Source organism: Oncorhynchus clarkii, chromosome 7 (assembly GCF_045791955.1).
Source record: "Oncorhynchus clarkii lewisi isolate Uvic-CL-2024 chromosome 7, UVic_Ocla_1.0, whole genome shotgun sequence".
NCBI classification, from domain to species: Eukaryota; Metazoa; Chordata; class Actinopteri; order Salmoniformes; family Salmonidae; genus Oncorhynchus; species Oncorhynchus clarkii.
In genome coordinates, this window is record NC_092153.1 from 87223522 (window position 1) to 87238652 (window position 15131).

At 43.0% G+C, this 15131-nt stretch overlaps 1 protein-coding gene across 1 annotated transcript in view; it reads right to left on the reverse strand.

Annotated features, from left to right (window-relative positions):
* Nucleotides 1-15131, reverse strand: part of LOC139413953 (fibulin 2) — a 114718-nt gene that overhangs the window by 42512 nt on the left and 57075 nt on the right. Inside the window, exon 6 of the mRNA XM_071161844.1 lies at nt 4993-5185. Within this exon, the coding sequence (XP_071017945.1) occupies nt 4993-5185 (193 nt within the window). The remainder of the gene's footprint in view (nt 1-4992; nt 5186-15131) is intronic.

The following is a 15131-nucleotide window of genomic DNA, read 5'->3' on the forward strand; positions in this document are numbered from 1 at the left end:
GTGAAAGTCAACATGAAGAGGGTTTTAGAGACGGCGGAGAGGAGGGACATTATTTCTCTCCCTTTGTCTGGATAATGAATCCAGTGTTCAGGCTGAATGCCCTGTGAGTCAAATGGGGAGAATAATTGCAAATGACAGATCCTCACCAATAAAAATATTTTCTCTATTGTTGTAAAGGTTTGCTCTGTCCTGGGTAAATGAAAAGTATGGTATTAAAATCCCTTTCAGACAGATAACACAACACCGGATAGAGACTGTGCCAGGGTGTGTGTGTGTGTGCCAACAGTCCCTAGCTGGTGATTGGAGAGAATTCCTGCTGGGCTGTGGAGGTTCCTGGACAGTAGACTAGAGGACATTGTTCTACAGACTCTGCCTTCATCCTCATTATCGTAATCATGATGTCACAGGACTGTTGGGGAGCCTAGGGGCATCTGAAAGTGTAAGTGTGTGTGTGTAACTTCCCGATCTGGTTCATTCCACCAAGGCCCTAACTACAAAATGGCCATCAGAACAGGACATTGGAACAGAATGACACATCAGGAGCTGCTACTGGAGAACAGAAAGGGGAACCCAAGGAGACTCTTCTGTTGTCCTTTGATCCTTATATTCCGTTGTCCTCTTCTGATGATGTCCTCTGACCTCTACAGATCCTTATCTTCTGTTGTCTGATGATGTCCTCTGTTGTCTGATGATGTCCTCTGTTCTCTGATGATGTCTTCTGTTCTCTGATGATGTCCTCTGTTCTCTACAGATCCTTATCTTCTGTTGTCTGATGATGTCCTCTGATGATGTCATCTGATCTCTACAGATCCTTATCTTCTGTTCTCTGATGATGTCCTCTGTTCTCTGATGATGTCCTCTGTTGTCTGATGATGTCCTCGGTTCTCTGATGATGTCCTCGGTTCTCTGATGATGTCCTCGGTTCTCTGATGATGTCCTCGGTTCTCTGATGATGTCCTCGGTTCTCTGATGATGTCCTCAGTTCTCTGATGATGTCCTCTGTTCTCCGATGATGTCCTCTGTTGTCCGATGATGTCCTCGGTTCTCTGATGATGTCCTCTGTTCTCCGATGATGTCCTCTGTTGTCCGATGATGTCCTCGGTTCTCCGATGATGTCCTCGGTTCTCTGATGATGTCCTCTGTTCTCTGATGATGTCCTCTGTTCTCTGATGATGTCCTCTGTTGTCCGATGATGTCCTCGGTTCTCTGATGATGTCCTCTGTTGTCCGATGATGTCCTCGGTTCTCTGATGATGTCCTCGGTTCTCTGATGATGTCCTCGGTTCTCTGATGATGTCCTCTGATGATGTCCTCTGTTCTCTGATGATGTCCTCTGTTGTCTGATGATGTCCTCGGTTCTCTGATGATGTCCTCGGTTCTCTGATGATGTCCTCGGTTCTCTGATGATGTCCTCGGTTGTCTGATGATGTCCTCTGTTGTCTGATGATGTCCTCTGTTGTCTGATGATGTCCTCTGTTGTCTGATGATGTCCTCTGTTGTCTGATGATGTCCTCTGTTGTCTGATGATGTCCTCTGTTCTCTACAGATCCTTATCTTCTGTTCTCTGATGATGTCCTCTGTTGTCTGATGATGTCCTCTGTTGTCTGATGATGTCCTCTGTTCTTTGATGATGCCCTCTGATGATGCCCTCTGTTGTCTGATGATGCCCTTTGTTATCTGATGATGCCCTCTGTTATCTGATGATGCCCTCTGTTATCTGATGATGCCCTCTGTTCTCTGATGATGCCCTCTGTTCTCTGATGATGCCCTCTGTTCTCTGATGATGCCCTCTGTTCTCTGATGATGCCCTCTGTTCTCTGATGATGTCCTTGGTTCTCTACAAATCCTAATCTTCTGTTAACTTCCAACACACAAACTCAGATACTCAGCTAGTCTAAAGAAAGCCAGTTTTACTGCTTCTTTAATCGGGACAACAGTTTTCAGCTGTGCTAACATAATTGCAAAATGGTTTTCTAATGATCAATTAGCCTTTTAAAATTATAAACTTGGATTAGCTAACACAATGTGCCATTGGAAGACAGGAGTGATGGTTGATGATAATGGGCCTCTGTACGCCCATGTAGATATTCCAGCTACAATAGTCATTTACAACATTAACAATGTCTCCACTGTATTTCTGATCAATTTTACGTTATTTTAATGGACATAAATGTGCATTTATTTCAAAAACAAGGAAATTCTAAGTGACCCCAAACTTTTGAACTACCGGGATTGGAAGTGATGCAGACTATGTGGATGACTCACCACTATACCCGTCAGCTACTACAGAGACTGAAATGACTGCAACACTCACCACTATACCCGTCAGCTACTACAGAGACTGAAATGACTGCAACACTCAACAAAGAGCTGCAGTTAGTTTCAGAGTGGGCGGCAAGGAATAAGTTAGTCCTAAATATTTCCAAAACTAAAAGCATTCTATTTGGGCCAAATCATTCACTAAACCCCCAACCTCAACTAAATCTTGTAATAAATAATGTGTAAATTGAGCAAGTGGAGGTGACTAAACTTCTTGGAGTAACCCTAGATTGTAAACTGTCATGGTCAAAATATATTGATGCAGTAGTAGCTAAGATGGGGAGAAGTCTGTCTATAATAAAGCAATGCTCTGCCTTCTTAATAACAACACTATCAACAAGGCAGGTCCTACAAGCCCGAGTTTTGTCGCACCTTGACCACTGTTCAGTCGTGTGGTCAGTGCCACAAAGAGGAACTTCAGAAAATTACAACTGCTCAAGTCCAGAACAGACTATGGGAGGCTCACAGTACTACATAGAGCCATGACTACATGGAACTCTATTCCACAGTACTACAGAGAGCCATGACTACATGGAAACTCTATTCCACAGTACTACATAGAGCCATGACTACATGGAACTCTACTCCACAGTACTACATAGAGCCATGACTACATGGACCTCTATTCCACAGTACTACATAGAGCCATGACTACATGGTACTCTATTCCACAGTACTACATAGAGCCAAGACTACATGGAAACTCTATTCCACAGTACTACATAGAGCCATGACTACATGGAAACTCTATTCCACAGTACTACAGAGAGCCATGACTACATGGACCTCTATTCCACAGTACTACATAGAGCCATGACTACATGGAAACTCTATTCCACAGTACTACATAGAGCCATGACTACATGGAACTCTATTCCACAGAACTACATAGAGCCATGACTACATGGAAACTCTATTCCACAGTACTACATAGAGCCATGACTACATGGAACTCTATTCCACAGTACTACATAGAGCCATGACCACATGGAACTCTATTCCACAGTATTACATAGAGACATGACTACATGGAACTCTATTCCACAGTACTACATAGAGCCATGACTCCATGGAACTCTATTCCACAGTATTACATAGAGCCATTACTACATGGACCTCTATTCCACAGTACCACATAGAGCCATGACTACATGGAACTCTATTCCACAGTACTACATAGAGCCATGACTACATGGAAACTCTATTCCACAGTACTACATAGGCCTCTCTCATCTTTTTAAGTGGGAGAACTTACACAATTGGTGGCTGACTAAATACTTTTTTGCCCCACTGTAGAAGCAGGGACTGTGAAGAGACACACACACACAGGTACAGACATACACAAACAAGCACTAGCACACACACAGGTACAGACATACGCAAACAAGCACTAGCACACACACAGGTACAGACATACGCAAACAAGCACAAGCACACACACGTACAATGTAATATCGTTGTATGGTGGTATTATACATGTTGTATTGTAGATATGTAGTGGTGTAATAATGTTATGATGTACTGTTTAATATTTTGTTTAATATGTAATATAATGTAACTGCCTTAATGTGTTTGGGCCCCAGGAAGAGTATCTGCTGCCTTGACAGGAACTAATGGGGATCCATAATAAACCCCAGGAAGAGTATCTGCTGCCTTGGCAGGAACTAATGGGGATCCATAATAAACCCCAGGAAGAGTATCTGCTGCCTTGACAGGAACTAATGGGGATCCATAATAAACCCCAGGAAGAGTATCTGCTGCCTTGACAGGAACTAATGGGATCCATAATAAACCCCAGGAAGAGTAGCTGCTGTCTTGGCAGGAACTAATGGGATCCATAATAAACCCCAGGAAGAGTAGCTGCTGCCTTGACAGGAACTAATGGGATCCATAATAAACCCCAGGAAGAGTATCTGCTGCCTTGACAGGAACTAATGGGATCCATAATAAACCCCAGGAACTAGTGGGGATCCATAATAAACCCCAGGAACTAGTGGGGATCCATAATAAACCCCAGGAAGAGTATCTGCTGCCTTGACAGGAACTAATGGGATCCATAATAAACCCCAGGAAGAGTATCTGCTGCCTTGGCAGGAACTAAATGGGATCCATAATAAACCCCAGGAAGAGTATCTGCTGCCTTGACAGGAACTAATGGGATCCATAATAAACCCCAGGAAGAGTATCTGCTGCCTTGACAGGAACTAATGGGATCCATAATAAACCCCGGTAAGCCTAGTGTGAGGTGATTTACCTTTCTCAGAAAGGGCAGTAGGTCTGGAGTGAGGACATTTACCTGTCTCAGACAGGGCAGTAGGTTTGGTGTGAGGTGATTTACCTGTCTCAGACAGGGCAGTAGGTCTGGAGTGAGGACATTTACCTGTCTCAGACAGGGCAGTAATTCTGGTGTGAGGTGATTTACCTTTCTCAGACAGGGCAGTAATTCTGGTGTGAGGTGATTTACCTTTCTCAGACAGGGCAGTAATTCTGGTGTGAGGTGATTTACCTTTCTCAGACAGGGCAGTAATTCTGGTGTGAGGAGATTTACCTGTCTCAGACAGGGCAGTAGGTCTGGTGTGAGGAGATTTACCTGTCTCAGACAGGGCAGTAGGTCTGGTGTGAGGTGATTTACCTTTCTCAGACAGGGCAGTAATTCTGGTGTGAGGAGATTTACCTGTCTCAGACAGGGTAGTAGGTCTGGGCCTCTCCTTCCTCCTCTGTGTTTGGTTAGGGTTAGGGCTGAGCCCCTCCTCTTCACAGCAGGTGAGCAGGACATGACCACAGGGGTTCCCCAGGTACTGGTGGGCATCACACCCTCTACCTTCAGCATGTAGAGCCAGACCCAGCACACAACAACTGCAGCACACCTGGAGAGGAGAGGACACACACACACACACACACACACACACACACACACACACACACACACACACACACACACACACACACACACACACACACACACGTCACAGTGGTACATTCACTTCCTTCTCATCCTCCCTCCTTGCCTCCCTCACTCCCTCTCCCCTCTCCTTCATCCCCTCTCCTCCCCTTTCATTCCTCTCCTCCCCTCTCCCACCTCCCTCCCTCTCTCTCTCCTTCCTCTCCTCTCCCTCCTCCCCTCTCCTCTCTTCTCCCTTCCTCCCCTCTCATTCATCTCCTCTCCTCTCCCTCTCATTCCTCTCCTTCCCTCATCTCTCCTCTCCTAACCTCTCATCCCCCTCTCCTCCACACTCATCCCTCACACCCCACTCTCATTCCTCTCCCTGCCCCTGCCATCTCTCCCTGCCCCTGCCATCTCTCTGCCCCTGCCATCTCTCCCTGCCCCTGCCATCTCTCTGCCCCTGCCATCTCTCTCTGCCCCTGCTATTTTTCTCTGCCCCTGCAATCTCTCTGCCATCTCTCTCTGCTCCTGCCATCTCTCTCTGCCCCTGCCATCTCTCTCTGCCCCTGCCATCTCTCCCTGCGCCTGCCATCTCTCTCTGCCCTGCCATCTCTCTCTGCCCCTCCCATTTCTCTCTGCCCCTCCCATTTCTCTCTGCCCCTGCCATTTCTCCCTGCCCCTGCCATTTCTCTCTGCCCCTGCCATCTCTCTCTGCCCCTGCCATCTCTCTCTGCCCCTGCCATCTCTCTCTGCCCCTGCCATCTCTCTCTGCCCCTGCCACCTCTCTCTGCCATCTCTCTCTGCCCCTCAGCCTTATTAAACATGAGTCAGAGCTGATAATAAAATACTAAACCTGTCTGTTCAGGTCTCTGTTTATAGAGCAGTATCAGCCAAGATATAAACCTGTCTGTTCAGGTCTCTGTTTATAGAGCAGTATCAGCCAAGATATAAACCTGTCTGTTCAGGTCTCTGTTTATAGAGCAGTATCAGCCAAGATATAAACCTGTCTGTTCAGGTCTCTGTTTACAGAGCAGTATCAGCCAAGATATAAACCTGTCTGTTCAGGTCTCTGTTTATAGAGCAGTATCAGCCAAGATATAAACCTGTCTGTTCAGGTCTCTGTTTACAGAGCAGTATCAGCCAAGATATAAACCTGTCTGTTCAGGTCTCTGTTTATAGAGCAGTATCAGCCAAGATATAAACCTGTCTGTTCAGGTCTCTGTTTATAGAGCAGTATCAGCCAAGATATAAACCTGTCTGTTCAGGTCTCTGTTTATAGAGCAGTATCAGCCAAGATATAAACCTGTCTGTTCAGGTCTCTGTTTACAGAGCAGTATCAGCCAAGATATAAACCTGTCTGTTCAGGTCTCTGTTTATAGAGCAGTATCAGCCAAGATATAAACCTGTCTGTTCAGGTCTCTGTTTACAGAGCAGTATCAGCCAAGATATAAACCTGTCTGTTCAGGTCTCTGTTTATAGAGCAGTATCAGCCAAGATATAAACCTGTCTGTTCAGGTCTCTGTTTATAGAGCAGTATCAGCCAAGATATAAACCTGTCTGTTCAGGTCTCTGTTTACAGAGCAGTATCAGCCAAGATTATGTTGGAAAGTATTCAGACCCCTTGACTTTTTCCAGATTTTGTTACATTACAGCGTTATTATAAAATTGATTAAATAGTTTTTTCCCTCAATCTACACACAAAACCACATAATGACAAAGAAAATACAGATTTGTAGAAGTTTTTGAAAATGTATTACAAATAAAAAAATTAAGATATGACATTTACTTTACTTAAGTATTCAGACCCTTTACCCAGTACTTTGTTGAAGCACCTTTGGCAGCAATTACAGCCTCCAGTCTTCTTGGGTATGTCGCTACAAGCTCGGCACACCTGTATTTGGGGAGTTTCTCTCATTCTTCTCTGCAGATCCTCTCAAGCTCTGTCAGGTTGGATGGGGAGCGTTGCTACACAGCTATTTTGAGGTCTCTCCAAGTCCGGGATCTGGCTGGGCCACTAAAGGACATTCAGAGACTTGTCCCGAAGCCACTTCTACATTGTCTTGGCTTTGTGCTTAGGGTCGTTGTTCTGTCAGAAGGTGAACCTTCTCCCCAGTTTGAGGTCCTGGGTACTCTGGAGCAGGTTTTCATCAAGGATCTCGCTATACTTTACGCCGTTCTTCTTTCTCTCGATCCTGACTACTTCTTCCATTTAATGGAGGCCACTGTGTTCTTGGAGACCTTCAATGCTGCAGAAATGTTTTGGTACACTTCCCAAGATCTGTGCCTCGACACAATCCTGTCTCTGAGCTTCATGGACAATTCCTTCAACTTCATGGCTTGGTTTTTGCTCTGACATGCACTGTCAACTGTGGGGGACCTTATATAGACAGGTGTGTGCCTTTCCAAATCATGTCCAATCAATTGAATTTGCTACAGGTGGACTCCAATCAAGTTGTAGAAACATCTCAAGGATGATCAATGGAAACAGGATGCACCTGAGCTCAATTTCGAGTCTCATAGCAAAGGGTTTGAATACTTATGGAAATATGGTATCTGTTGTTTTTTTTAATACATTTCCAAAAATGTCTAAAACCCTGTTTTTGATTTGTCATTATGAGGAATTATGTGTAGATTGATGAGGGGAAAAAAATTATTGTATCAATTTTAGATTAACAAAATGTGGAAAAAGTCAAGGGGTCTGAATACTTTTACGAATGCACTATAAGTGGGGATATTTCCATTGAACCAGGTTTATTAGACGAAACCAATGTTGTACAAAACAAGTGAAATGGAAACGTCAGAAACAGGAGACCTGTTCTAAAGATGGACAACCTTTTCATCAGTTCGTCAGGGAGGATTTTTCTTTTGTCTAACTTTCTTTCTTGAGATGATGGAAATAGTGTCTTTTGATTAAATTATGATTGCCTAATAGTTTTTTGAAGGTATGACAAAATTACAAATGTTTTTATGTTTAATCATCTTGTCAAGACATTATCCACAGTGTATATCAAAAAGAATAACATCTTCCTCACAAATTATGAGATTTTTTTCTGAGTGAATATAATTGCACTAGAATCGTCCTATTTAATATTTTATTTTTTTATAATTCCAGTCAAAAGTTAACATTCCAGGGTTTTTCTTTATTTTTACAATTTTCTACATTGAAATGCATTCCAGGTTACTACCTCAAGAAGTTGGTTGAGAGAATGCCAAGAGCGTGTTTCTACATGATTCCATTTGTGTTATTTTATAGTATTGATGTCTTCACAATTATTCTACAATGTAGAAAATAGTAAAAATAAAGAAAAACCCTTGAATGGGTAGGTGTCCAAACCTTTGACTGGTACTGTAGGTGAATAATGGACAGTAAAGATAGTAAGATATAGATATACATAAATATATATATATATATATATATATATAGATATAGATAAAGATATATATAGATATATATAGATATAGATACAGATATATATATATATATATATATATATATATATATATATATAGATATAGATAAAGATAAAGATATATATATATATATATATATATAGATATAGATAAAGATAAATATATATATAGATATAGATAAAGATTTATAGATATAAAGATATATATATATATATACTATATATAGATAAAGATATATATACTACATATAGATAAAGATACATATATATAGATAGATATAGATATAGACAAATATATAGATATATATATTGATGTAGGATATTGATCATTTTGTATATAAAAAAAATGTTTCTTTGCAGGACAAGGATTGTCCTAGCTTCATCCCGCAACTAGCCATTTCAATGAACTTTTATTTAGACTTTTTATTTGTATAACCTGAAGGTCATTTGCTTGATTTCTAAGCAATTTAAAAACTCACAAAAAAAAAATACATTTAATTTGTTGAGGTGGAGGAAAGCTAATTCAGTTCTATGTGTAGGCTAAAGACCTTGTGTTTAGCCAATATACAGCTAATATACAGGTGAAGTCAGAAGTTTACATACACCTTAGCCAAATACATTTAAACTCAGGTTTCACGATTCCTGACATTTAATCCTAGTAAAAATTCACTGTCTTAGGTCAGTTAGGATCACAACTTTATTTTAAGAATGTGAAATGGCTTTGTGATGGTCACTCCAATACCTTGACTTTGTTGTCCTGAAGCCATTTTGCCACAACTTTGGAAGTATGCTTGGGGTCATTGTCCATTTGGGAGACCCATTTGCGATTTGATGTCATGAGATGTTGCTTCAATATATCCACATAATTGTCCTTCCTCATGAAGCCATCTATTTTGTGAAGTGCACCAGTCCCTCCTGCAGCAAAGCACCCTCACAACATGATGCTGCCAACCCCTGTTTTGGAGCAGTGGCTTTTTCCTTGTTGAGCAGCCTTTCAGGTTATGTCGATATAGGACTCGTTTTACTTTTGTACCCGTTTCCTCCAGCATCTTCACAAGGTCCTTTGCTGTTTTTCTGGGATAGATTAACACTTTTCACACCAAAGTACGTTCATCTCTAGGAGACAGAACGCGTCTCCTTCCTGAGCGGTATGACGGCTGCGTGGTCCCATGGTGTATATACTTGCATACTATTGTTTTGTACAGATGAACGTGGTACCTTCAGGCGTTTGGAAATTTCTCCCAAGGATGAACCAGATTGTGGAGGTCTACAATTTTTTTCTGAAGTCTTGGCTGATTTCTTTTTCCATGATGTCAAGCAAAGAGGCACTGAGTTTTAAGGTAGGCCTTGAAATACATCCACGGTAACACCTCCAATTGACTCAAATGATGTCAGTTAGCCTGTCAGAAGTTTCTAAAGCCATGACATAATTTTCCAAGCTGTTTAGAGGCACAGTCAACTTGGTGTATGTAAACTTCTGACCCACTGGAATTGTGATACAGTGAATTATAAGTGAAATAATCAGTCTGTAAACAATATTTGGAAAAATTACTTGTGTCATGCACAAAGTAGATGTCCTAACCGACTTGCCAAAACTATAGCTTGTGGAGTGGTTGAAAAATGAGTTTTAATGACTCTAACCTAAGTGTATGTAAACATCCAACTTCATCTGTAGCATAGCTTGGTCATACCTGCAACTGGCTGTACAATCTAGCTGATCAGTTAGGGATTTAGATAGCAAGAGCCAGCAAGAACCATGTGTGTTTGTGTTTCAGAAGACACTTCCACAACGCCTTGCTACGAAAGTACCTTGCAATTTAGGATGTGTTTGTAAATTCAATCTGGAGTACCAGTGTGCTCAGAGTGCACTCTGGACGTTAATAAATTCAGAGCGTTGTTAGATTGTCCATTCATAAATTTAGAGTGTTTCGCTTTCGGAGCGTTCAGAGCGCACACTAGACGCTCTGGCAGAGGAGTAGGGTTGATCCGAGCATTCTGACCTCACAACAGCAGTCAATCACACTTGCTGAAGTCTTGCTAGCCACTTCCAGACACAAATGAGAGAACACCTCACTCTGACCGTTTTACTCCCCTTCGCAGAGCTTGTTAGGCTGTTTCATGTTATACATCGTGTTGGTGACTGTAACAGTGCTGCTGGCAACAATTGAATTACGTTTTTTTGCCGACATGATCATATTGAATGGGTATTGCACGTTCGTAAATGAATTAGTTATTCTGCGTTCTGGGACTCAGACAAGAGTGCTCTGAAATCGGAGTAGAGGGGATGTAGGGGATGGGATAGAGGGATAGATATAAATCACAGTAGAGGGGATGTAGGGGATGGGATAGAGGGATAGATAGACATCGGAGTAGAGGGGATATAGGGGATGGGATAGAGGGATAGATAGAAATCGGAGTAGAGGGGATGGGATAGAGGGATAGATAGAAATCACAGTAGAGAGGATGTAGGGGATGGGATAGAGGGATAGATAGAAATCGGAGTAGAGGGGATGTAGGGGATGGGATAGAGGGATAGATAGAAATCGGAGTAGAGGGGATGTAGGGGATGGGATAGAGGGATAGATAGAAATCGGAGTCGAGGGGATGTAGGGGATGGGATAGATAGAAATCACAGTAGTGGGGATGTAGGGGATGGGATAGAGGGATAGATAGAAATCGGAGTAGAGGGGATATAGGGGATGAGATAGATAGAAATCGGAGTAGAGGGGATGTAGGGGATGTAGGGGATGGGATGGATAGAAATCGGAGTCGAGGGGATGTAGGGGATGTAGGGGATGGGATAGATAGAAATCGGAGTAGAGGGGATGTAGGGGATGTAGGGGATGGGATAGATAGAAATCGTAGTAGGGGGGATGTAGGGGATGGGATAGATAGAAATCGGAGTCGAGGGGATGTAGGGGATGTAGAGGATGGGATAGATAGAAATCGGAGTAGAGGGGATGTAGGGGATGGGATAGATAGAAATCGGAGTAGAGGGGATGTAGGGGATGGGATAGATAGAAATCGGAGTAGAGGGGATGTAGGGGATGGGATAGATAGAAATCGGAGTAGAGGGGATGTAGGGATGGGATAGATAGAAATCGGAGTAGAGGGGATGTAGGGGATGGGATAGATAGAAATCGGAGTAGAGGGGATGTAGGGGATGGGATAGATAGAAATCGGAGTAGAGGGGATGTAGGGGATGGGATAGAGGGATAGATAGAAATCGGAGTAGAGGGGATGTAGGGGATGGGATAGAGGGATAGATAGAAATCGGAGTCGAGGGGATGTAGGGGATGGGATAGATAGAAATCACAGTAGTGGGGATGTAGGGGATGGGATAGAGGGATAGATAGAAATCGGAGTAGAGGGGATATAGGGGATGAGATAGATAGAAATCGGAGTAGAGGGGATGTAGGGGATGTAGGGGATGGGATGGATAGAAATCGGAGTCGAGGGGATGTAGGGGATGTAGGGGATGGGATAGATAGAAATCGGAGTAGAGGGGATGTAGGGGATGTAGGGGATGGGATAGAGAGAAATCGTAGTAGGGGGGATGTAGGGGATGGGATAGATAGAAATCGGAGTCGAGGGGATGTAGGGGATGTAGAGGATGGGATAGATAGAAATCGGAGTAGAGGGGATGTAGGGGATGGGATAGATAGAAATCGGAGTAGAGGGGATGTAGGGGATGGGATAGATAGAAATCGGAGTAGAGGGGATGTAGGGGATGGGATAGATAGAAATCGGAGTAGAGGGGATGTAGGGATGGGATAGATAGAAATCGGAGTAGAGGGGATGTAGGGGATGGGATAGATAGAAATCGGAGTAGAGGGGATGTAGGGGATGGGATAGATAGAAATCGGAGTAGAGGGGATGTAGGGGATGTAGGGGATGGGATAGATAGAAATCGGAGTAGAGGGGATGTAGGGATAGGATAGATAGAAATCGGAGTAGAGGGGATGTAGGGATGGGATAGATAGAAATCGGAGTAGAGGGGATGTAGGGATGGGATAGATAGAAATCGGAGTAGAGGGGGTGTAGGGGATGGGATAGATAGAAATCGGAGTAGAGGGGATGTAGGGATGGGATAGATAGAAATCGGAGTAGAGGGGATGTAGGGGATGTAGGGGATGGGATAGATAGAAATCGGAGTAGAGGGGATGTAGGGGATGGGATAGATAGATAGAAATCGGAGTAGAGGGGATGTAGGGATGGGATAGATAGAAATCGGAGTAGAGGGGATGTAGGGGATGGGATAGATAGATAGAAATCGGAGTAGAGGGGATGTAGGGGATGTAGGGGATGGGATAGATAGAAATCGGAGTAGAGGGGATGTAGGGGATGTACAAACAAACACTTAGTTTCAACGTTTCATCACATCATGTAAATACACGAACATGCTCCATTGACCAGATTGGCCCATTCAACAAATCTGATTTAACAAAGTGGATATTCGTCTCATCCGCCATGATTTATGTACAGGCCAACAATGTGGTTACTTAAGTCCGATTTGGACATATTTGGCAGTTTTAGCTGCATAACATGTAGCAGTTGTCCCTTTTCAGGTTTAGAAGTAGCTAATGCCAGTTCGTATAAGCTGGTTAACATAGTTAGCATACATAAATCAGTTGTGGTAGTCAAAGTCCTTTTTCACTGTAATGCAGTTGATTGGTAATGGTGACATCAACATGTATTGGGGTTGTCATCCATACAAGCGTTATAGATTTTTTTGTACCTCAACATAGTGTGAAATACACATTTAAAACAATAGCCTAAATCTAGGCACATTTTGCGGTAGGGCAATGAGGAGACTCAGGATCTTTACCCCACGCGTTTCCATGACACTTCCATTGTTTTGGTCGAGTTCCTCTAGAGTAGACCTCTTTACCACATCTATGCCGCGGTCTTCAGTCAGCTCAGTTGGCCTACAACCTCTATAACTGGCTTGTCTAATATCTGCTGTTAGATCTTTCTCGGGAGACAAATAACTAATATCACTACATATTGTAGGGTACCTTTTTAAAAACCTTTATTTAACTAGGTGCAGTGGGGCAAAAAAGTATTTAGGCAGCCACCAATTGTGCAAGTTCTCCCACTTAAAAAGATGAGAGAGGCCTGTAATTTTCATCATAGGTACACTTCAACTATGACAAACAAAATGAGAAAAATCCAGAAAATCACATTGTAGGATTTTTAATGAATTTATTTGCAAATTATGATGGAAAATAAGTATTTGGTCAATAACAAAAGTTTATCTCAATACTTTGTTTTATACCCTTTGTTGGCAATGACAGAGGTCAAACGTTTTCTGTAAGTCTTCACAAGGTTTTCACACACTGTTGCTGGTATTTTGGCCCATTCCTCCATGCAGATCTCCTCTAGATCAGTGATGTTTTGGGGCTGTTGCTGGGCAACACGGACTTTCAACTCCCTCCAAAGATTTTCTATGGGGTTGAGATCTGGAGACTGGCTAGGCCACTCCAGGACCTTGAAATGCTTCTTACGAAGCCACTCCTTCGTTGCCCGGGCGGTGTGTTTGGGATTATTGTCATGCTGAAAGAGCCAGCCACGTTTCATCTTCAATGTCCTTGCTGATGGAAGGAGGTTTTCACTCAAAATCTCACGATACATGGCCCCATTCATTCTTTCCTTTACACGGATCAGTCGTCCTGGTCCCTTTGCAGAAAAACAGCCTCAAAGCATGATGTTTCCACCCCCATGCTTCACAGTAGGTATGGTGTTCTTTGGATGCAACTCAGCATTCTTTGTCCTCCAAACACGACGAGTTGAGTTTTTACCAAAAAGTTATTTTTTGGTTTCATCTGACCATATGACATTCTCCCAATCTTCTTCTGGATCATCCAAATGCTCTCTATCAAACTTCAGACGGGGTTGGACATGTACTGGCTTAAGCAGGGGGACATATCTGGCACTGCAGGATTTGAGTCCCTGGCGGCGTAGTGTGTTACTGATGGTAGGCTTTGTTACTTTGGTCCCAGCTCTCTGCAGGTCATTCACTAGGTCCCCCCGTGTGGTTCTGGGATTTTTGCTCACCGTTCTTGTGATCATTTTGACCCCACGGGGTGAGATCTTGCGTGGAGCCCCAGATCGAGGGATATTATCAGTGGTCTTGTATGTCATCCATTTCCTAATAATTGCTCCCACAGTTGATTTCTTCAAACCAAGCTGCTTACCTATTGCAGATTCAGTCTTCCCAGCCTGGTGCAGGTCTACAATGTTGTTTCTGGTGTCCTTTGACAGCTCTTTGGTCTTGGCCATAGTGGAGTTTGGAGTGTGACTGTTTGAGGTTGTGGTGGTTTTTATACTGATAACAAGTTCAAACAGGTGCCATTAATACAGGTAACGAGTAGAGGACAGAGGAGCCTCTTAAAGAAGAAGTTACAGGTCTGTCAGAGCCAGAAATCGTGCTTGTTTGTAGGTGACCAAATACTTATTTTCCACCATAATTTGCAAATAAATTCATTAAAAATCCTACAATGTGATTTTCTGGATTTT